Below are 24537 nucleotides of genomic sequence, written 5' to 3'. Positions count from 1 at the left end.
CAGAATACATTTTTGTGAGATGTCTACACCAGAAAATGATTCAAATGTCAAGGATGGTTAACTCCAAAAATAATTTTTGAAGTAATCTTGCTTTATTCTGTTTTCTTGTGAAACACATCAGTAGACCGTGGCCATAGTCCACAGCATCATCAGAGCTATTCCAGTCCAGAGAGCAAGAGATGGTGCAGGCTCCTGCCCATGTCACAAAAGAGAATGGGGACAAGGACAATGGCCAAAATCTTAGGAAGACAAAGGCTGCAGGGGCAAGTAAAAGAAGGGGTTTTTATTTACAAAACAAAACCAAAAATCATATTAATCATTTACTATATGTAGTCATAAGTGTTTTATATGTATTAACTCACTTAATACTATGAGAGAAGCATTATTAAGTGGGAACGGGAGCACAAAGAGGTTAAGAAACTTGCCCAAGGTCATAACTAGTGAGTGGCAGAGCTGGAAGCTTTTATTTCCAAAATATACCATGTAGAGTGACTTTAGAGTATTGGCTTTCAATGGTGTATCTTTTGGGTGCAGACCTGGCAAGGAATGTGAGATGTGGTGTGAGTAGATAAATAGATGGAGAGAGTGAGAGTTCTGAAAGACTGAGGCTAATCTCTAGGACACTTTTTTTTTTTTTTGGTCTTTGTAGGGCAACACCCAAGGCATATGAAGTTTCAGGCTAGGGGTTGAATCAGAGCTTCTGCTGCCAGCCTACACCACAGCCAATGCGGCACCAGATCCAAGCCGATTGTGCGACCTACACCACAGCTCAGGGCAACTCTGGATCCTTAACCCACCAACTGGGGCCAAGGATCAAACCTACACATCGTCATGGATATCAGTTGGGTTCATTACTGAGCCACATCGGGAACTCCTCTAGGACACATTTTGAAGATGGTGTCAATGCTTCCAGCCAAAGACCACCAGGAGCACACCTGTAGTTGGTCAAGTTGGGTTTATTACTGTTGTAGCTAGAGAAAATGCACAGCATGAGCATCTCAGTAAGAATGTGTTAGAAAGGGCTTATCATAGGATTTGGGCTTCATTGGGGTGATTTGGGGGATGATCCAGAGTAACAAGAATTTGCCTCAGATTTGGCACTGTCAGAAAGCAGGGGCAATTCTATGTTTGGATATCTCAATAAATCTTATCTACAGGAAGGATAGACTAGGGTAAGGCTAAAACTCTGTTTGGGAAAGAAGAAGCAGTCATCATCTTCACCAGGAGAGGAGCATGTTTGGTATTTTGCGTGTGACAGCGACATGGTTTTGTCTGGGCTGAGACAAAAGTATGCATCAGCCTTATTTGTATCACTCTGTTATGGTCTCAGAGTCACCTTGTGTGATGGTGTTCTGTGAGATTATGTCCAACAGCACAATGACACAGCCTAGCTATGAACACCAGGGCACCTTCAAACAACGCTGAGGGCTAGCTATGTCAGACCAATTCTGCAATGTCAAGAGCAGCTTTTTGCTTTCTCACTGGTAATCCCCATGAGTGGTTTAGAGCTTTATTTAGAATCTACAGGATCACAGGCTTCCAGTGTATGCTAGCACACTTCAGAGTTGAAAATTCTTTTATATTGTGGCAAACTAGAGAATCCAATGAAGTCAGACAGCTGCATGGACTAAAAAAATCTTGCTTTTTGGTCAATGATCAAAAAGTACTTGAAGGAGTTGCCATTGTGGCTCAGAGGGTTAAGAACCCGACTAGTATCCATGAGGATATGGGTTAGATCCCTGGCCTCGCTAAGTGGGTTATGGATTCCAGAGCTGCAGCTCAGATCTGGCATTGCTGTGGCTATGGCTGTGATGTAGGCCGGCAGCTGCAGCTCCAATTGAATCCCTAGTCTGGGAACTTCATATGCCATGGGTGTGGCCCTAAAGAAAGAAGAAAACAAAAAAAGTACTTGAGATTTTAGATATTAAGAGGCTAAATTGGATTCTGTTCCCTCTGACTTTGGGCAAGTTACCTCGCTGTTTAATGCCTTGATTTCTTTATATGGATGGATATGATGATATATAATAATAGTAGCTAACACCTATAATGCTAACAATGCACCATCACTCTAAGGATTTTATATGTATTAATTCATGTAATCCTCAAGTCAATCCAATGAGGTAGGTACTATTTTTATCTTTATAGATGAGGAAACAACGAAAAAGGTTAATTGCATGCCCCAAGCCACATAATCAGTAAATGTCAGAACTGGCAGTCAGTGGAATCAAAGACTCTGATGGTAATGGTCAAAAGTATGATTTTAGGTTAAGATTATAAACAGTGATTGACTATCCACTCTAGGTAAGGCTAGGTGTATCTGGGGGGCTGTAGAGGAATAATCCTTAAAGTGGGCACATGTAAAGGAGTGTGCAGACAATTGGGATAGGAGAAGTAAATAAAATTTCTACTTATATTTATCTCCCCATTAAAAATTAGTACTCATTTTTATTATTAAGGTATAGATGATTTACAATATTTTGCCAATTTCTGCTGTGTAGCAAAGTGACTCAGTCATACATATACACATTCTTTTTTATATTGTTTTTTATCATGCTCTATCTATCCCAGGAGACTGGATATAGTTCCCTATGATATACAGTAGGACCTTGTTGTTTATCCATTCTAAGTGTAATAGTATGCATCTACTAACCCCAAACTCCCAGTCCATTCCACTCCTTCCTCTTTCCTCCTTGGCAACCACAAGTCTGTCCTCTATATCTGTGAGTCTATTTCTATTTTGTAGATAGGTTCATTTGTACCATATTTTGGATTCTACATATAAGTGATATCATATGGTATTTGTCTTTCTCTTTCTTACCTACTTCACTTAGTATGAGAATCTCTAGTTGCATCCATGTTGCTGCAAATGGGATTATTTTGTTCTTTTTTATGGCTCAGTAGTATTCTACTGTGTATATGTACCACATCTTCTTAATCCATTCATCTATCAGTGGGCATTTAGGTCATTTCCATATCTTGGCTATTGTGAATAGTGCTGCAGTGAACGTAAGGGTACACGTATCTTTTTGAATGATAGTTTTGTCTGATTATATGGGGGATTGCTGGATCATGTAATTCTATTTTTAGTTTTCTGAGGAAACTCCATATTTTTTCCATGGTGGTTGTACCAATTTCCATTCCCACCAACAGTGTAGGGGGGTTCCCTTTTCTCCACACCCTCTCCAGCATTTGTTATTTGCAGACTAATTAATGATGGCCATTCCGACCCATGTGAGTCAGGGTTTTTTTGGCCTCAGCCCAAGGCATGTGGAAGTTCCTGGGCCAGGGATCAGACCTGTGCCACAGCGGCGACCCAAGCCACTTCAGTGGTAACTCTGGATCCCTGACCCACTGTGCCACAAGACAACTCCCTTGTTTTATAATGACCATAATTTATTAGTACAGAAATAACTGTATATAACTTCAAAGTAAATTACACACAGACATAAACATATTGAGGAGTGCCCTGTTTTTTACCAAGATGAGTGTGTGATCACTGCAACGGATGGATGAAGACAGACATCACAATATCCCTGCTCCGAAACAGCTACAGTGTATTGAGGACAGAGAATTAGCTTTTAAGTAAATAATGAACCACACTACCTATATTTAAATCAGAAATCAGTTCAGGTTATTTGCCACCAAATAAACTATAGAAATAATAAGTATCAGAGAAGGAGAGGGTATGTGTGACTAGCTCTCTTTTTGCCTACAGAATGAGGACAGCCTTGCTCCGGTTAACCGTAGCAGGCAGGGACCTGAGGGCCGAGGTGGCAGCGGCAGCGGTGGAACAGCTCTCGGAGCCCGTTAGCCAGCGGCGGAACCCTTTGTGGCGGCAGCGTCCTTCCAAGCACCAGCGCCCCCCGCTGCAAGGGCTGCAGCCACAGTTCCAGCGCATAGGCCCCTCTGCTCCCCGCCGCACCCAGCCTCGCTTCCACGTGGGACGCAGACAGCTGCACACTGCCGGGGCGCCGGGGACCGAAAAGCCCAAGAGGGGTGAGACTAAGGGCCAAGTCGCGGGGAAGAGGGGGGTGGCGACACTGGGAAGGACTGATTTGCTAGCCTCATTTTCCTCCCACTGCTTTATTCCACTTACCACCCCCGTTGTTTTTTTGTTCTAGTTCCTTTCTGTATTCCTAAGATATTCTTCCTGAGTAGGATGTCAGGTTCAAAATTCTCAGTTCACTATGCAGTGCTACTGAGAGGAGAAATCAGACAATGGAAACAGGAACTTTGCTGGTCAAGTTCTTTGGGTGTCTCAGTTCACTATGCAGTGCTACTGAGAGGAGAAATCAGACAATGGAAACAGGAACTTTGCTGGTCAAGTTCTTTGGGTGTCCAAAAAACAGAGAGAGAACTTTAATGACCTGCTCAGATGTGCCAGGCAGTGGTCATAAGACACGTCCCTCTCCTGAGACTATGGGACTCTGGACTAAGTGGCTCTGCCTCTAAAATTGGGGTTCTTCTCCCTGATAACTTTTGAAACCATGACCAAGGCTAGGCCTTCTCCCAAGAAAAATATACATACGCATAGACAAACCTCTGCGTATAATTCCATGGGTTCAGAGATACTCAAAGGCTATTCCTGAAGTCCAGGCCTAGAAGTCAGGCTGTTAAGCGAGGAGTTGCAATTTCTTCTCTTTGTATATTCCAACTGGCTAAGCATATCTGGCTGCTATGGAACACAACATTGAATTAAATAAAGTGCTGTGTAAATTTCCTTAACTTGACCTACTCATCCTTGTTTTAAGTACACAGAATGGGGTGTCAACCCTGGGGATTCAATGTTAGGTTTTGTTCAGCATGGACCTATAGTTTCAGGCTCCCTCCTTGAGCCAAAAAAACCTCTGTGAAGGAGTTCCTATTGTGGCTCAGCGGTTAACAAATCCGACTAGCATCCACGAGGATGCGGGTTTGATCCCTGGCCTGGCTCAGTGGGTTAAGGATATGGCATTTCTGTGGCTGTGGTCTAGGCTGTTAACTACAGCTCCGAATGGACCCCTAGCCTGGGTACCTCCATATGCCGTGGGTGAGCCCCCCCAAAAAAAGCCAAAAAACAAACAAACCTTTGTGAAAACAGGTTCAAGTAGAAAAACTAAATGTCTAAATTTCAATTCAGTTTAACTTCAGTATTATTGAGTACCAATTATATACACCAGGCATTAGAAACAAAGACATGTTACAGTTGGACACACAGTCCCTGCTCTTTCTTATTCCCATTTATATTCACTTACCTGAGAGTCTTGTAGTCCTGCTGACTTATTAAATCTGGAGTTGCATTTCTATGGAAAAGACTAAGAACCTCTCCTCTGGGATCATTGGTCATATAAGGATTTCCCCCAGGTCTTAAGGCTTCCTACTTCTAGCACTGGGTGTTCCATTTCTAGCACTTTGGGTTCTGGAGAAATCTGTTGTGAGAGTCTAACTTCTGTCTAAACTTTCAGAGTCAGGGGACAGGCCGAGCTACACAGCCCCTCCCACATTCAAGGAACATGTGACAAATGAAAAAGCCAGAGATGAAATATCCAGTGAACCCAACGAACTGTGAGTTCTCCTTTATGCTATGCTATTACTCCTTCAACTTTAATTGGAAAATCATCATTTAGGAAACAAGTGAATATTGGCATTTTTGTCTTTTCAACACAATCAAGGAAGATAAAAGTCAACCCTAGGTCACATTCCAACTTCATTGCTTAAAAATGGAAAACAAGCATCTCTGTCTTCCAAGGAAAGGAAAATAAAGGCTCTTTCCTTAATTGAAGGTATTCCCTTTCTTTCCCTTTATATTTCCTCCTGGGTCATAATTCACTTATATTTCTGTTTGATACTCGAAAGCTATATTTTGTAAGATTATCCTCCACGTATACCAAGATTACTAACTCCTCTAACTTCTTTTTGTATATATGAGAGCCCATTTCTAAACCCCTATAACAGCAGCTTCTATTTCTTTTTTTGTGTGTGTAATATTCCTAATCCAAACAGTATAATTTCTTTTAGCAAAGTCATAATTATGACTGAACTCATTGCTTTATTTTTATTTTATTTTATTTTGTCTTTTGGGGGCCGCACCCGTGGTATATGGAGGTTCCCAGGCTAGGGGTCTAATCAGAGCTTGTAGCCTTGGCCTACGCCAGTGCCACAACAATGCCAGATCCGAGCCATGTCTGCAACCTGCACCACAGGTCACAGCAACGCCGGATCCTTAACCCACTGAGGAAGGCCAGGGATTGAACCCAAAACCTCATGGTTCCTGGTCAGATTCGTTTCCACTGCGCCACAACGGGAACTCCGAAACTCATTGCTTTATACATGCTTAATGGTGCCCACATTATTACCAGCAATACTATGCAAGTGGAAGAACCACCCAAGTCTCCTGAGAAACTCTCATCCAAAGATGAAAATTTTGAACAGAGAAGCTCTTTGGAGTGTGCTCAGAAGGCCACAGAGCTTCGGTAAGAGTTTGGAATTCCATGCCTCAAGCTGTAATGAATAGAAAAATTCATTTTCTTGGGTCTTTTTGGGGGCGGGCCACACCTGTGGCATATAGAGGTTCCCAGGCTAGGGGTCAAATCGGAGTGAAACTGACAGCACTAATGGCCTGAACCCAGCCAGAACGCAGACTGGGACTTGAACCCACGTGCCAGGACTTGAACCCACATGCTGGGACTTGAACCCAGGCAAAACCCAGATTGAGACTTGAACCCACTGTTTTAAATTCGAATTACTCACCCTGTGTCTGGACTCACAAAGGTTCAGGATCTTTATGCCTCCACGAAGAAGAAATTCAGTGAGAGATACAGTGATAGGCAAAAAACAGATTTATTAGGATAGGACGCTTGTGAGAGATGCAAGCAGGCAGGCAAGGAAGCTCTGCCCAAAGGATCTGGTGGGCCACAGTTTTATCATCCAAGGGGAGTGGGGGTTGGAAAGGCCCACCTCTTCCTTTCTGGGAGTAGTAGCTCCTCCTTAGCATCCTGGTAAGGTGTGTATTCAAATCAGCTGAAGGAAGGTCCTCAAACTCTTGCTTTTGAGCTGAGTCTGAATACAGGCCTCATCCCATCCCTCCCCACCAATGACCTGAGGCAATTCTCACACCTCCACTAGTCAAGCAAGCCTGCCTCTTCTAATGGCTTTCCTGAACCTACTACAGTGGTCTCCCAACATCCCCCAGGTTTCCCTCTTTATCTATGATCCCCTACTGGGACTTCTACAACTACCTGTGCCTCCTCTATCCCTATCATTTCCCCCTCCAGGTGTTTTAACCCCTTTATGCTTAAAGGGGATATTGGGCCACTACTATTCAGTAACTACTTCCTGCTGAGACGGGGCAGAGGCCTGCTTAGGGAAGGAGTAAAACACCTGGCTAACTGTCCCTTTTCTGTTGGGAAGGCCATAAGCCAATGTCACTCTGGTTAGCATTATTTTCCCAGCCACTCTAGAGCTTAAACAGTGTATGGTGAAACCGGTATCACCAGGAGAGCCAGTGCCTCTATGAGCACCTTTGGATCCAGGAGCACCAATGTTACCAGTGGGGCCACGGGGACCAGCATTGCCTTTAGTACCAGCATCAGGTTTGCCTTCAGCACTGGGTTGGCCAGTGGATCCTTAACACACTGATCAAGTCCAGGGATCAAACCTGCATCCTTATAGATACTAGTCAGATTCGTTTCCACTGAGCCACAATGGGAACTCCGAAAAATTCTTATTTTCACCTTTCCTCCATCTCAGAGGAAAAGATTGCTTGGGATTAAATTTAATCTGAGGTAGACCTGGAGGCCCAAGTGGATTAAAGAATGGATTAACTTAAAGGGGATGATGGACTTCCTGTTGTGGCTCTCAGTAGGTTAAGAACCTGACTAGTATCCTTGAGGATGGGAGTTGGACCCCTGGCCTCATTCAGTGGGCAAGGATCCGTCGTTGCTGTCAGCTGTAGTGTAGGTCACAGATGCGACTCAATCAGATCCCTCATTGCTGTGGCTGTGGCGTAGGCTGGCAACTGCAACTCTGATTTGACCCCTAGCCTGGGAACTTTCATATGCCACAGGTGTGGCCCTAAAAAATTTAAAAAATGAAGGGGATGCTTATGTTTAATGAAAAATTTGGTGCTTCGCTTCATAGAAGGAAAAATACTTCATCCTTATCACGAAATGGGGATTCTCAGTGTGAAAAGTTAAAAAAAAAAAAAGTCTATTTAGAGCCACACTTGCAGCATATAGAAGTTCCCAGGCTAGGAGTCCAATGAGATCTGCAGCTGAGGCCTATGCACAGTCATGGCAGGCTGCAGCTTGTAGCAATGCTGGATCTTCAACTTAATGAGTGAAGCCAGCAATCAAACCTGAATATTCAGAGACAACATTGGGTCCTTAATTGGCTGAGTCACAATGGGAACTCCTAGACTTTATTTTTTAGAGCAGTTTTAGGTTCACAACAAAATTGAGCATAAAGTACAGAGATTTCCCATGTATTTCCCTTCCCCCTTCCCCCATTGTCAATATCAGACACCAGACGAGTTGGTTTGTAACAATGGATGAACCTACAATGACACATCATAATCACCCAAAGTCCATAGTTTACCTTAGGGTTTACTCTTGGTGTTGTATGTTCTATGGATTTGGGCAGATATAATGGCATGTATCCATCATTATGATATCCTGTAGAATAGTTTTATTGCCTTAAAAATCCTCTGCGATCTGCCTGTTCATCCCTCCCTAGTCTCTAACCCCTGACATCAGTGATATTTTTACTGTCTTCATAGTTTTACCTTTCCCAGAATGTCATATAGTTGGAACCATACAGTAGGTAGCCTTTTCTGATTGGCTTCTTTGACTTAGCAGTGTGCACTTAAGTTTCCTCCATGACTTGTTATGGCTTGGTAGCTCATTTCTTTCTTTTTCTTTTTTAGCTTTTTAGGGCTGCACTCGCAGCACATGGAGGTTCCCAGACTAGGGGTCCAATCGGAGCTACAGCTGCCAGCCTATGCCAGAGCCAAGGCCAGATCTGAGCTGCTTCTGTGACCTGCACCACAGCTCACAGCAACACCCGATCCTTAACCCACTGAGCAAGGCCAAGGATCAAACCTCATGGTTCCTGGTCAGATTTGTTTCTGCAGCACCACAATGGGAACTCCAGTAGCTCATTTCTTTTATGTGCTGCATAACATCCCATTGTTTGGATGTAACAGTTTATTTATTCATTCACCTACTGAAGAACATCTTGGTGGCTTCCAAGTTTTGGCAACTATGTATGAAACTGCAGTAAACATCCATGTGCACGTTTCTGTATGGACAGACATACAGAAGGCCTTTTGTTTGTTTTCCTGACTGCATCTGTGGCATGTGGAAGTTCCTGAGCTGGAGGCCTTTTAAGATCACAGGTGCCTGGGCCCTACCCCAGAGTGTTCCTGGGCCAGGGATTGAATCTGAGCTGCAGTTGGAGCAACATCACTTTTCTGGGCTGGAGATTGAACTGGCACCTCTGCAGCTGCTTAGGCCACTGAAGCCAGATTCTTAACCCAGTACACCATAGCGGGAACTCCAAGGTAGTGTAATCTTAAAGATCTCTCCAGATGATTGCCTGGAGCTAGGTCTGGCAATCACTGAGATAGAGTCTAGTTAGTGTACCCAAATCCTCCCCAATACCTTTCAAACAATAAAGAAAATATGATCTCCTATGTTCAGAAATAATGAACTTCCTTTGTGTCACCTGAGCCTTTCCACAGAGGGGAAAGTTACTTAACTTTGTCCATTCACAGAGGATAGTTTAGCACTGTCTTCTTTCTCCAGAGCTTCCATTAAGGAGAATATACAGCTAATTCAACTTAAGAAGCTCTTACATGAAAGGACTACCTCTTTGGCAGCAACAAAAGCACAATTAACAGAAGTTCAAGCCGTGAGTTGCCATCATCACCTGTACTTCTTTGGGGGAAAAAAAAACACAAAGATTTGTATTTTCTCCGTTTTACATATACGAGGCCACAACCGAGAGAAATCGAGTTTCTTCTCTGAAGTCCATAATCTATAGGTGACATTCAAATCCAAGCCTTACAACTCAGAGTTCACTCTTCTAGTATTTCCCTTTATCCCTCTGTTGGGAAGAGGCTTAAGCCCTGCCCGCTAAGGTGGAATTAAGTGGCGTTAACTTGTGTCAGGTTAAGGTCCCAGCCAAAGAGCACAACCAGAGTTTAATTAAGTTGGGAAGCCAAGAGCAGTCATGGGGGAGGGGAAGGAAGCCAGGTTACTAAGCACTTTCTATAAGATGGACTCTCTCCTAGGTACATACAGTCATGATCCGATTTAAGCCTCAAGGTAAGTATATTTAATGGATGAGGGAACTGAGCCTCAAAGAAATTAAATAACTCACTCAAGTTGTAAAAATATTAAGAGGCAGAGCAGGATTTGAGTCCAGGTTCATCTGGTATCAAGGCTTACTCTCCCCTCATCACCATACAATGGCAACTCATAACGGAACGATAGAAATAGGGCATCAAGGATCTAAATAATAGATTGATACCATTCTTTTTTGGATAAAAATGTTTAGTGGCCACCAGGAACTGTGCAAAGCACTGGATACAAAGATTGAAAAGATAAGTAAGACAATCCCTGCCTTCAAGGAACTTATAGGAGTGAGAGGACAAGACGTAGACAAGTACAGCTAACAACAAACTGGGACTGAGGGGACACAAAGGAGAGAGTGGTTAGGTCCATCAGAGGATGGGGTGCAGGATCTGATAAAGGATTCATAAAGTAATCTATTCATGAGCCAAATACCAGAATACTGAAAGTTTAGCAGGTGTTAATGAGTGAGTATTCAAAAGAAAGGGTTTTCCAGGGGAGGGGCAGTGGAGGCCAAGGCGCAGAGTGAGATACATCAGAGACCATCAACATCAGTGTCATTGAAGCCTTATCAGGAGTTTAGACTTTATCCTATAGACAGAGGAGAGCTGCAGAAAGGTTTTAAGCAAGTTAATGACATGATCAGTTTTTTTTTCCCCAAGGTGATCACTTTGTCTTTTTTTAATGTCAGAAATATTTTGAAATACATTTTAGCAAAGAAATAATACTTTCAAAAAACTATTATAAAGCACTAGTAATTATTAATTCTGGGTAGTAGGATTATAGATGACTGCTATTATAGTCCTTAGGCTTTTCTGAAGTTTACAAAATGACTAAACTACCAGGAAAGATGATCAAGCAACAGAGTGAATGATAGGTTGGCTGGTATGAGACTAGAGGCAAAGAAATCCATCAAGTACAATGCAAATGTGAATAAATGACCCTTTATCTTTTTTTTTTTTCCCGTCTATTGTCTTTTGTCCTTTTAGCCCCGCACCTGCTGCATATGGAGGTTCCAGGCTAGGGGTCTAATTGGAGCTGTAGCTGCTGGCCTATACCAGAGCCACAGCAATGCCAGATCTGAGCTACATCTTTGACCTACACCACAGCTCACCGCAACGCTGGATCCTTAACCCAATGAGCGAGGCCAGGATCGAACCCACAACCTCATGGTTCCTAGTTGGATTTGTTTCTGCTACGCCAAGATGGGAACTCCTTTTTTTTTTTTAAAATCCTTTTTAAAGAAATGGTTGTGATCTATTATGTTCACAGACTCCTTGGCAAGCTAGGACAGGGGAGAAGGAGCAACAATTAGTAAACAGGTATACAAATTAACTTGATTTATGGGAATTTTAAAATAATACCTTTTAAAATAAATATTTAAACATTTGTATTACAGAGATAAACATCAAAATAAACATCAAGGTGGAGTTCCCTGGTGGCTCAGCAGGTTAAAGATCCTGAGTTGTCACTGCCGGGGCTTGGGTCACTGCTGTGGTGCATATTTAGTCCCTGGTCCGGGAACTTCTGCATGCCCCAGGCAAGGCAAAATACACACACACACACTCAAAACATCCCATCGAGTTGTTATATCAATAGAATAATACTTATTTTTTTCTTTCAGGCATATGAAACTCTGCTCCAGAAGGTACTTAATAAAGATTTCTTTAAAAAAAATTTTTTTTTTAGGATTGCACTCGCAGCACATGGAAGTTCCCAGGCTAGGTGTCAAATCAAAGCTGCATACCACAGCCACAGCAACTCAGGATCCAAGCCTTGTCTGCAACCTACACAACAGCTCACGGCAATGATCCTTTAACTCACTGAGCAAGGCCAGGGATCGTACCCATATCCTCATGGATACTAGTTGGGTTCTTAACCAGCTGAGCCACAATGGAACTTAATAAAGGCTTCTTAAATCTCTGTTTCTTGGTAATCAGAGGAATGAAACCAAATAAATCTTCATCTTCAAGAATTTAGCCAACTAAATTAAAGTTTTTGTTGTGTAGTTTTATTAAGACAAATGACATTATTAAAATTATCAGAAGATACTGGAGTTCCCATTATGGCTTGATGGGTTAAGAACCCAAATAGTCTCCATGGGGATGTGGGTTTGATTCCTGGCCTCGCTCAGTAGATTATGGATCTGGCGTCACCACAAGCTGCAGCGTAGATCAAAGATGCGGCTTGTATCTGGAAGACACTTATTGCATCATTTTCACAAAAATTGAAATATGAGATATGAGTTGAGAAACATTTGGAATAGTATTTTTCAGCCTATTGCTACAGAGAATTTGCTCCAAAATTCCTAGGAGTAGTCCTCTAGCATGTGTTAAGTGGTGAAATATACCCAAGTTGTCGCAGATCTTCTCTGATGTTGTTAAATATTTGCACCCCTATGAGTGGAGTTCAGGTGAAGCTCGGTGAATATCTGTGATTAAGAGTCAGTAAGGCGAAGTTCCCAGCATGACCAGCCACAGCTGTTCCTCACCGGAAGTGCCCACCAGAAAGATGCACTTAACTTCTAAAGTTAACATATCACTTTGCTAGGTGCAAAAGGAGAAATATTTCATCGTAAAAAGCATTCATATAGCTTAGAAAAAATAAAGTTAGCCAAGAAAGGTGACACTTGACTTAGAGCCAGGGATGAATTTGAACCCTGGGAAAATAAAGCCTCCAGTGATGAATTACAGTTTCCCAAAGTGGAAAATCCTCATTGACAAGGAAATTATACTTCCTGAGAAGTGCTAGGGTGAAAAAAGGTCAATTTACAGTGCAAAGGCAACGTGCTATTAATCAAGGCTGTTCTTTGAGACATCCTCTAGGAAAGCTAGGGTTGCTGGTAGCTTGGAATCCCTCCGGCTGAATGTTGTGAACATTCCCAGAACAACTCCCTTTTGCCCCAGAATCAGGGAATCCTGGGTGCAGCCCATGATGCCCTCCTTAGCCAAGTGAATGAGCTCAGGGCAGAGCTGAAGGAGGAGAGCAAGAAGGCTGTGAGCTTGAAGAGCCAACTGGAAGATGTGTCCATCCTGCAGATAACACTGAAGGAGGTAAAGAACAATAATAATTGATAAATACTATCAAATGTGGGTTACATTCCAATTTCAGATATTTAAACTTGTATCTTAGCAACAATATAATTTTACTTTTTCAAATGAGAAAAATGAAGTTCCAGGTTGTCAAGTAATTTGCTCAAGGTTACACCACTAGGGGAAAAACTGGGATTTATGTTTATGTTTGTTCTCCAAAGTCTTTGCTCTTTTATAAGGTTCTATTCCTTCCCTATCAATAGAAAGCCAGATACCATGAAAATTTAATTCAGAGAATCCTAATTCCAATAAAATTTCTACCGCACCTTCAGTTGGTTCCAGTCTTTCTGGTTGAATGGGTCCTCAGAAACATGGGAAATGAACACAGAAATCTCTCATCCAAGTTCCACCCTGCAACGGAAAAGGGAGAACCTGTGCAAGGCAATAGATTTAAAATTTTTATCTCAGATGCTCTACTTTTATTTTAGTTTCAGGAGAGAGTTGAAGATTTGGAAAAGGAACGAAAATTGCTGAATGACAATTATGACAAACTCTTAGAAAAGTGAGTACAAAGTTCGGATCTTAGCATTGTTTGTCATAAAAGACAATAATAGAAAAGTGCCTTCCAAATTTTAAAAATAATACCTAGTAAATAAGTATACAGGGGAAACAATAATCAATTCTGTTAAGTGAGAATATAAATTGGCAGTCGTTTTGGAAGGAATTTGACATTATCTGTCAAAGTGTTAAATATGCATATCTTTTGTGCCGAATAACCCATTTTTGGAATCAAAACTAAAATCCTCTTGTGTATATGCAAAGATATCTGGTGACAATGTTAAATACTACATTGTTGATTTAATTAGTAATAGTTAAAAATGGAAACCACTCAAATTTCCTCTAATAGGGATTGACTAAATCAATTTAGTGTGGCTTTTTGGACATATGTAACACAGTTGAATAACTGTATTGAAAAGAAAAATCAATTTAGTGTGTGTTTCAGCCTCACAATGAAATACTATAAAGCTGTTAAAAATGAGGTAGACCTGGAGTTCCTGTTGTGGCTCAGGGGAAACAAACCCAACTGTTTTTTTAAGGATGCAGGTTCTATCCCTGGCCCCACATCAGTGGGTTAAGTATCCGGTGTTGCCTAGAGCTGTGGTGTAGTTTGCAGACACAGTTCAGATCTGGTGTTGCTGTGACTGTGGTCTAGGCTGGCAGCTGTAGCTCCAATTTGACCCCGAGTTTGGGAACTTCCATATGCCACACCTGTAGCTCTAAAAAGCAAAAGTAAACCTTAGGTATACTTAAGATGTACTGTTAAAAGAAAATCAATTGCAAAAGTATGTGTTAACTGTGACCTAATTTATATTGTGTGTGTGTATCCATCAACTTTTAATGAGATGAAAGGATTGAAATAGGGCAAAGTGGCATCTTCACTTTTATTCTATTATTTCTATATCATTCTGATTTTTCACAACAAGCATATGTTTATGTATTAATTTTGAAATAAAAAATACCTACAAGTTTTAAAAAATTACACATGCTTTCTGACTCAGTTAAGAACAGCAGGGCGTATATTGGGAAGGTTGTATGGGAGCATCCTGGGAACAACTGATGCTCTTCAACTCAGTGAAATAAGGTAGTGTGGGGATTACCACTTTGAAGTCTCCTTGTGGCAGACATTACCATTGGCCTCTTCCCTTCATTATTCATAACGTTATCCTCTTGGATCATCATGTAATATATGGGCAGGAAGTACCAGGAAATCTTAATACTAGCTTAGTCAAGTTGTTTTTGTCTTATTTTATTTTGGCTGTGGCTGGAGCATGTGGAAGTTCCCAGGCCAGGGACCGATCCTGTACCACAGAAGCAACCCAAGCCACTGTAATGACAATGTGGGATCCTTAACTAGCTGCACCACAAGAGAACTCCAAACAAGTTGTTTTTATTATGATTATTTTATTTTATTATTTTTTAAGGCTGCACCCACAGCACATGAAGATTCCAAGGCTAGGGGTACAATCGGAGCTGTAGCTGCCAGCCTAGCAACACCAGATCCGAGCCACATCTGCTAACGACAGCACAGCTCATGGCAATGCCAGATCCTTAACCCACTGAGTGAGGTCAGGGATCCAACCTGCATCCTCATGGATGCTAGTCAGATTTGTTTCCGCTGGACCACGATGGGAACTTCAACAAGTTGTTTTTAGATCACATTTATTAAAATGACAAGTAGGCAAAATACATGAGCAGAAATGATTGCTTAATTATTGATGTCACTTCACATGTGTAAATAATCAAGAACTGGCCATGTGTTTTACATTCAAGATGGGTCTTCCCTGACACCTAGATACTGTGGTGTGAAGACATTGAAAAGTTTAGTTCCTTCCCTTCAGTGTAGTAATTTACAATCTAGTTCAAAGGCCAGTATTCTCTAAACTAGCCATTGGTGAAGGTAGACAGAGGAATGGAGTAAGGAAAAGAAGAATACTCTATTCCTCATTTCTAATTCAGTAGGCCTGAGAATGTCTTTGTACACAGTTCCCTGTCTAAAGAAAGCCACTATGCTGGAGAAGTTCCTTGGGTAATGAATATGTCTTGGTTTGTTTGCTCAGGATGTTATTTGAGACCTAAACAGAAGTAATAACTAAGCAACTCCTCAGTAGGACCCAAAAGTTCCAAGGCAGTTGGTAAATGACAGTTACAGAGAAAGTAGGGGCAGAAAAAACATGTAGGGAAATGAATGACGAACTAGGCCCAGGAGATGCTGAAACTGTGTAATAAAGACGTCATATCACCCACCTTTGAGTGTCCATCTGACAACTCTCCCCTCCGTCCTAACTTGCTTCCGATTTTCAGCATGCTGGATAGCAGCAATCAACCTCCCTGGAGCAACGAGCTTGTAGAACAGCTACAGCAGCAAGTCTCTCAGCTGCAGCATCAGCTGGATGCTGAGCTGGAGGAGAAGAGGGAAGTCTTACTTCAGCTGTCAAGAGAGAAAGGTAGGTCAAGCCTTGAAGAGCTCTCTCAAATGAGGCATTCTGTACATCTGGACTGGGAGAAAGGAACTTGGGCCAGCATTTCTCCAATCCCATTACATGATCCTGTTTTTGTGTGGGTCATGGATAACTAGAATAAGAACACTGACAATCAGATCAGATACACAATCAAGAAAGCATAACACCAACCTCAGACATGTACCTTTCCCTATGTAATGACTTTACATGTGGGAGAATGCCAGTTGTTTTTTTTTTTTAAACCAATGGAATTTACTTAAAAAAAAAAACTTTTTATGATAGTTTATTTACAATGTACTGCCAATTCTTTTTTTCTTTTTTTTGTTTTTTTAGGGCTGTGGCATATGAAAGCTCTCAGGCTAGGGGTCTAATCGGAGCTGTAGCTGCCGGCTTATACCACAGCCACAGCAACGCTGGATCCTCAACCCACTGAACAAGGCCAGGGATCAAGCCCACAACCCCATGGTTCCCAGCCAGACCTGTTTCTGCTGTGCCATGACGGGAACCCCCCAATTCTTAATATATATTAATTAATATATTAATTATATTAATATTATTAATATATTAATCAATATATTACATTAATATATAATATATATGTATATGCTTTTTAGAGCCATACCCACGTCATATGGAAATTCCTAGGCTAGGGGTCGAATCGGAGCTTAAGCTGCCAGCCATCACCACAGCCACAACAACGCAGGACCTGAGCCGCATCTGAATCTGCGCCATAGCTCACAGCAACACCAGATCCTTAACCCACTGAGCGAGGTCAGGGATTGAACCTGCATCCTAATGGGATGCTAGTCAGATTTGTTAACTGCTGAACCACGATGGAAACTCCTAATTTATAATATTTTTAAACATTTGCTTTCTTTGTCGAAAGTATTAAAAATGAATTTTCCTGCTTTTTATTCTCATTAATCATTTTAGGGTGGTTGGGAATTGTGTTGCTTTGTTTTAGCGTTTAATGCTTGAAGTTGATGATTAGCAAATTATTGCTCTTGGTTACCACTACCATTTCCCTCTGTCTTAATTCTTGGATAACAGTAGTTTTTATGGGAGTTCCCGTCGTGGCGCAGTGGTTAACGAATCCGACTAGGAACCATGAGGTTGCGGGGTCGGTCCCTGCCCTTGCTCAGTGGGTTAAGGACCTGGCTTTGCCGTGAGCTGTGGTGTAGGTTGCAGACGCGGCTTGGATCCCGCGTTGCTGTGGCTCTGGCGTAGGCTTGCGGCTACAGCTCCGATTCGATCCCTGGCCTGGGAACCTCCATATGCCGCGGGAGCGGCCCCAAAAAATAGCCAAAAAAAAAAAAAAGACATAGTAGTTATTCTGAAGATTTTAAAATACTATCAAATAGACCTTTGTCTTCCTTCTTTTTGCTAGCCTGGATGTTGATATTTAGTTTTAAGCTTATATTTCATCAGATTCTAGTATATTCACATAAAAGAATACAGGAAAATAAATGTGACATCAAGAAAAATAGAGGCAGTAACCATAAAAGGATAAAGCTTAGGAGCACATGCTAAGGATCTTGTAGAATGGATGAAGTACAAGGAAAGACTTGTGAAGACTTTAGGATAATCTAATCTAACCTGTCTCTAATGCAAGATAACGATATGATCACACTAAACATCCATCACCTTCCTTCTCCGAAGCACATACACATAAATGTCCAAATGCCCAGCCTTTCCACCTGCAGGTCAGAGTGGATGTGGAGGTGGGTGTCTTAGATAGCCAATAGCGTAAAAGTCAGAATGGAGTTGGGAGGAGGTGGGGAGAGGTTGATTTAAATGGTGCTATAAAAAAGTTTGGGCTGTCCCAGCCTGTTAAGTGGCTGTTTTGTTATTATTGTTGTTTTCCCTTCTGTACAGTTCTGCAGGTGTTTTTGTTGTTGTTGGAGTAAGTATCAATTCTAGAACCACTTTGTAGAAATAAGAGAGAATTGCTTCTGTAAGGGCAAGTTTATAAAATGAATAAAACATTAGTGGGGAAATGTAACTCACACTTGGGCCAACTTTAACATGGTTACTGGTAACTACAGGGTCTCAACTTTCTATATTATTTTTTCCCCAGCTCAAAACAAGGATCTGAAGCTTGAAGTCACCAACCTCCTTCAGAAGCATAAACAGGAAGTAGAGAACCTCCAAAATAAAGATGCAATTTCCCAATCTCCTGATAGGCAATCTGAACCAGCCACACATCCTGGTCTGTTCCAGGAGACCTCTCAGATAGAGGTAGGAGCATCTTTCATCAAGGAAGTCCCCTCTACAGAGGGATTGCTGGCAAATGTCCCTAGAAAAGATGAAGGGATTAGAAAACTAACTGAATAACCTTTTGTGCTCATTGAGGACAATATCTGGAAGGATAGGAGGAGGCTGAGAGTAGAGGTAGCTTCATGAGCTCCGTAGATTTTTTTCCCACACTGTACAGCTCATAAAATTTAGAGTCTTTTTCAGATAAAGACTTGCAATGATCTGCTGAAGAGCAAACAGCCACAGGAGTTTGTATAACTTACTCACTGCTGCTATTAACCATGAGGAGCTAGGAGACTTGTGAACTAACACCGGTTCGCTTTTACATTTTGAAGTAAATCTTGCTGCTGATATTTTACTATTACCAATAGCTGCTTTAGAAAAAAGTTCTCACTGTATCAAATTAATGCTCCCTTTTACCAACGCTTTGCTCTCTGTAGCCCTGTGAACCAAAAAACCAAGATGAAAAGAAACTGTCCCAGATGTTAAGTGAGTTGCAAGTATCGCATGCAGAGACCACGTTGGAACTAGAAAAGACCAGAGACATGCTTATTCTGCAGCGCAAAATCAACGTGTGTTATCAGGTGCAAGAAAAGACGGTACAGGAAGGGGATAGGTAAACGGGCACATGGGAACCACTTAAAAGACTGGGAATGAAGCCAAGTTCACTTCAGCCCGAGTTTCCAGGGCTGATTCAAGGTGATTTGCTGTCCTATGCAAACACAGAATGTTGCCCTTTGAAGAACTGGAGGACTCACACATGCCTATTGCCCCTTGGCAATAGAAGCTAGAAGGGGCCAGCTAGTGAAAATGGCAAGTGTGAAGTTTCTGGGTTCAAATGTTGCCAGTTCCAGGAAAAATACTACCCTATGGCACTAATAGCACAACTGGTCCTGGAGGGGGTCTGTGAGGAACCCAAGCCTTTTTCTAGTGGATGATTGATTCTGCCCTGCTAAGGAGATACTGGAGCCTCCTTTTCCCAGCAAGTACCACCTTTTTATCTGGGCTCTTTGGTTCCGGACCACTGAGATAGAAAAGTTCAGACATTATTTCATTTCAGGAGGAACTGGATGCAATGATGACAAAAGCCGATAGTGAAAATAAAGATCACGAAGAAAAGCTGGAGAGGTTGAATCAACTCCTAGATCTCAAGAACAAGCGTATCAATCAGCTGGAAGGTATTTTAAGAAGCCTTGGCCTTCCAATATCCGGCAAGTCTTAGTACTTTGTTCACTTCATCTTTGGATCTGCCACACAGCTAAATCCCTGTGCTTTCCTCTCTGCACCTGTCTAGAGGGTCCCCTCTTATGTCCTCACTGTATGACATATCTCTCTTGTTCTTTATCCTATTGTTTTTGTTGTTAGAGCTTCTTTTTCTCCATCTTGTTAGTGTCTTTTCTCTGATTTCTTTGGAGAATTTCAACAAGTCCCAGTAATACTGAATCTATTTGGAAAACAAGAGTATTGTTGGCCTCACAGTGGGGAATGCTCTCTCTCTCTCAAAACTGTTTCCTCAAGCCAGGCCTGTAGCGCAATTTTTGTGAGATAATAGCGCTACATCACTCATCTCTCAGCATCCTTTGCTGTGATTTTTCTCCAAAAGCTTCTGAATTCTTTGTTGCAGTTTGAGGGTGTCTACAGGACAGCTGGCTGGACACATATGTAGATTTCATAATGTGATACTTTCTATGTTTAGTATAGTCACTGTAGACAAGAATCTGGTCTGAGCCTTGCATGTTGACAAAACTGGCTTTATTATTATATCCACTGGTGAGAGATCTGACTCATACTAACCGAATTAATCAAAGACTGATATTTATACCAGAATATTATTTTATGATAGTGGCTCTTTTCACTGCTGCTATGAGAATATGCTCAGAACAGCCTGTTTTCTGGAAAGCAGAATCAATCAGAAGGATACACCATGAGCATGGAACTAGAGTAAAGAGAGGTGGGTCATTCTGGGGCATGATTTACACGTGCCAGGGTGAGTCTGTTAATATGTCCCTGCCATATAACAGGAAGTCCCTTTGGACTGAAATTCTCATGTCTTTCAGATTCAGAGTCTTTCTCCTGGAACAGTGCAGGATAAATACCCTTACCTACTTCTAAAGATTCATTTGCTTTAACTTATAGTTCTTTCATTACTGGTAAGGCTAAAGGGCATTTTCATTTATTTTCAGTTTTTTATATAATTTCTTTGGAGAATTGCCTGTTTCTGCCCTTTACTTCTTTCTCAGTAGTATTTTATTGACTTGGAGAATTTCTTTATATGCTAAGATGATTAACCTTGTGTCATGTGCAAAGTTTTGAATATATTTTATTTAGTTATCAATTAAGAAACCATTCATCAGTATCAGTACTCTATTGATTTTGGGCAGGGAGACATTCTGATGTATCCAAAAAAATTTTTCTTTTGGTCTTTTTAGGGCCGCACCTGTGGCATATGGAGGTTCCCAGGCTAGGGGTCGAATTAGAGCTGTAGCCTCCAGCCTACACCACAGCCGCAGCAACGCCAGGTCCTTAACCCACTGAGCGAGGCCAGAGATTGAACCTATGTCCTCATGAATGCTAGTCAGATTCGTTTCTGCTGAGTCACTACAGGAACTCCTCCAAATAGCTTTATTCTACTACTTTAACTCTTGAAAAATAGGATCTTCACCATCAACACACTGACAACTCAAATACTCCCCAATTTGAAGCAGACTGTATATCAAAATTTCTGGTTGGTTGGACATGGGAGATAGTACACAGAGTTGGTGGACTGTCTCACATATCTTTACATCCCATTGCCAACACTTTCAACTTCTTTTCTGGTAAGTGCCCTCCCACACTTTTTACTCCATTATTCTTTTGACTTAAAGTGGATTTAAGTCCACTAGAAAAAGGAAAGGGAAGTCATATCTTAATGGGGCCCAGTGTAATGTAATAGACACCATGGCTGTAATGTGGTACTTTCTCCATGGTCAGTATTCCAAACTTCTGGAAATACTTGTGTTTTGTATTTCTAGTACTTCTCTAATGGAATTATCAATTAAGTCATAGGCTCTTGCTGTAAGCCAAAAGTGTCGTCTATAGATGAAACTGTGCCTAGTTGTAATTCTCTTGCTTTTCTTTATGAATCACATGGTTTCTTGAAATAGTCACAACTTGGACTTCCAGATGGTTTTTATTCTCTTTCTGTCCACCTTCCCTTACCCTAAGGAAGAGCTCCCTACCCTTTAATGGATAGGCAGTTTTCTTTCCCCTCTAGAACAGCTCAAAGACGTGGCTTATGGCACACGACTGTTGTCATTATGTCTGGAACCACGGCCAGCCCATGGACATGAGGATAAAGTGGACGTTTCTCTGCGACATAAGAGTGAGAATCTTTTTGAACTGCACATCCACCAGGCCTTCCTGACATCTGCTGCCCTGGCTCAGGCTGGAGACTCTGAACCTACCACTTTCTGCACCTATTCCTTCTATGACTTTGAAACCCACTGTACTCCATTAGCTGTGGGGCCACAGCCCCTCTATGACTTCACTTCCCAGTATGTGGTAGAGACAGATTCCCTCTTCTTGCACTACCTTCAGGGGGCTTCAGCCCAGCTTGATCTACACCAGGCTCAAGCCAGTGAGCACCACACACTTGCAGCTGGATGGATTTGCTTTGACAAGGTTCTAGAAACTGTGGAGAGAGTCCATGGCTCTGCCACACTTACTGGTAAGTGCTGTCAACCTCCCACAGCACCCAGGACTAAGGTGGAATTTCCCAAAGTGTGTAGTTGCTCCTCTGGAGGTTTCCCATTTTCTTCCTCTGCCTTTGTTCTTGATCTTCATTACACCATCTGTATCCTCCATGCCTTTCATACTTTCTGCTACCCAGGAGCTGGTGGAGAAGTCTTCGGGGTGCTAGAGTACTGGATGAGGCTGCACTTCCCCATAAGATCCAGCCTACAAGCTTACAATAAGCGAAAGAAAGCCCAGGCATACCTGTCAGCTAATGTGCTTGGAGCCTGGGAGGCCCAGGAGGATGAGGTGAGAAAAAGGATGTGCTTATGCATCTCCAAGGAGACTCATCCCAGCAGCTCATGAGAACAGCTCAATCTTATACACTCTCAAGTACTTGTTGAGTGTGAGTGAAAGAGAAAAACTGTCACACCATGACTAGTCCAGATTCTTCCCTTGGTCAAGCTTGAGTGTGAAGAGAAATCATGCCCTTGGAGCTAGCTACCTCTCCCTGCTCTTCTTTGTCCCATCCTTTAAGGCCCCAGTGCCAGCATCTCCCCCAGATAATTATCTGTCAGAGCTAGTTTGCAGACAGGTGAAAGTCACTAATTAGGCTTTTCTGTGGCCAGTCAGGATTCAGCAGTTCTCTAGGTCATAGCTATTCCTCATCAAGGGTACTGGGCTCCACCTGCAATGACTTGCTCAGCTTCCCCTCTTCCTCAGTCCAAGACCGGCATCTTTTCAGTCCAGATCAAAGACTTGGAAGCATCAGAATGAACTGCGGGTGGAAATCATCCGATGCTGTGGCCTCCGGAGTCAACGGCTGGGGGCCCAACCCAGTCCGTATGCCATGTATCGCTTCTTTACCTTTTCTGACCACGACACTGCCATCATCCCAGCCAGTAACAATCCCTACTTCAGGGACCAGGCTCGGTTCCCTGTGCTTGTGACTTCTGACCTGGATCAGTATCTGAGGGAAGAGGCCCTGTCTGTGTATGTTTTTGATGATGAAGACTCAGAACCTGGCTCGTACCTCGGCCGTGTCCAAGTGCCCTTGCTTCCTCTTGCACAAAACAAATCCATTAAAGGTGGGAGTTCAGGGTTATTAAATCTTTATGCTCTCTTCCCAGTATTGTCTCCCTGTCCTAATTCTACTTTTTTTGATTACTTGCTTGGAACAGTCTCTCTTAAAGACTACTGAAAGGATTTGCGAATGTTGTCAAGAGCAACAGAGTTAGAAGACTTAGAGGCCAACTAATCACATGGAAGCATTGGCTTCTGCTTTTTAGCAACAGAAGCAAGATTCCCAAGTGGGTATACCCACCAATCTGAATTCCATACCTCTGTGTCTGAGCCAACATTTTCTATGTGGTGCCTCCCTTAAGTATTTGTCTTAAGGCCTATTGTTTCTTAGCACATGATTAGATATCACATTATAAGCTGTGTCCTTAATACTGCCCCATAATTCTCGTATTTCTTCTAAACATTAGACATAAGTTAGACTTCTGTGCCACACCATGACAAATTTCTTGGACTTCTTCCCCTCAGCTGAACTCCATACAACCTTACCATCCATTCATACCCAGGGGTGTAAGGTATACCTAAGGGTCAACTCTCTGATTACAGTCCTGGAAAGATGAGCAGCTGTCAGTGCTGTGCTCTCATTAGGAAGTGTGGATGGGTGCAGCCAGTACCAACCACATTTAACAAGCTTCCAGATGTTCCAGGAGGTGTGTGAGGCCTCCCTCCTCCCAATACCTCAAGTGCGAGGGAGAGAGAGATTGAGTGAGAGGGAGAAAGGCTGACACTTTTGCTCACAACCCATCCTTTGCTGAAGACAGGCAATGTGAGCCATCTGTTAAATTATTCAATGTTACAAATCAGAAGTCTGGCATTTGGAAAAAGCCGTTTTGCTTAAGTTTTTCTTGGCTTTTTTATTTTAGAAATAGGGAGCACCTGGGTGTATATAATGGTTTTTCTTGGTATGCCTGAGGCTTAGCAACAATTTGGAATAGTAATGAGAATGTGCTCTTGTTTATTGGCTGGGTGACTGACAACAAGCAAGCTGTACCTCTCTGTACATCTTTTGACTATCCTTTCCCAAACCTGGACATACATAACTTCTCTTATAAATATTCTAAGTGAATATTAGAAGTAAATATTCTGAACGAATATAAATGTTCACTG

General features: G+C 42.1%; 1 protein-coding gene across 9 annotated transcripts in view; it reads left to right on the top strand.

Annotated features, from left to right (window-relative positions):
* Nucleotides 1-24537, top strand: part of RPGRIP1 (RPGR interacting protein 1) — a 106085-nt gene that overhangs the window by 33230 nt on the left and 48318 nt on the right. For 3 of the 9 annotated variants that reach the window (XM_084969287.1, XM_084969294.1, XM_084969288.1), the window contains 14 exons: nucleotides 3716-3996; nucleotides 5445-5544; nucleotides 6339-6452; nucleotides 9783-9888; nucleotides 11956-11979; nucleotides 13238-13384; nucleotides 13852-13925; nucleotides 16226-16368; nucleotides 18461-18621; nucleotides 19080-19223; nucleotides 19700-19817; nucleotides 21893-22345; nucleotides 22508-22659; nucleotides 23096-23438. In XM_084969287.1, the coding sequence (XP_084825413.1) occupies nucleotides 3716-3996; nucleotides 5445-5544; nucleotides 6339-6452; nucleotides 9783-9888; nucleotides 11956-11979; nucleotides 13238-13384; nucleotides 13852-13925; nucleotides 16226-16368; nucleotides 18461-18621; nucleotides 19080-19223; nucleotides 19700-19817; nucleotides 21893-22345; nucleotides 22508-22659; nucleotides 23096-23438 (2360 nt within the window). Of the gene's footprint in view, nucleotides 1-3715; nucleotides 3997-5444; nucleotides 5545-6338; nucleotides 6453-9782; nucleotides 9889-11955; nucleotides 11980-13237; nucleotides 13385-13851; nucleotides 13926-16047; nucleotides 16369-18460; nucleotides 18622-19079; nucleotides 19224-19699; nucleotides 19851-21892; nucleotides 22346-22507; nucleotides 22660-23095; nucleotides 23439-24537 lie in introns of those variants that run through there. The other 6 variants (XM_084969291.1, XM_084969290.1, XR_014810890.1 and 3 more) reach the window with 5 other exon arrangements.

The sequence above is a fragment of the Sus scrofa genome, chromosome 7, assembly GCF_054392235.1.
Source record: "Sus scrofa isolate SSC_HxYL_T2T_F1_AM1 chromosome 7, Sscrofa_HxYL_maternal_Yorkshire_Landrace_v2.0, whole genome shotgun sequence".
Lineage (NCBI taxonomy): Eukaryota > Metazoa > Chordata > Mammalia > Artiodactyla > Suidae > Sus > Sus scrofa.
The sequence above is the reverse complement of the archived record's forward strand: the minus strand, read 5'-3'. Positions and strand labels throughout refer to the sequence as shown.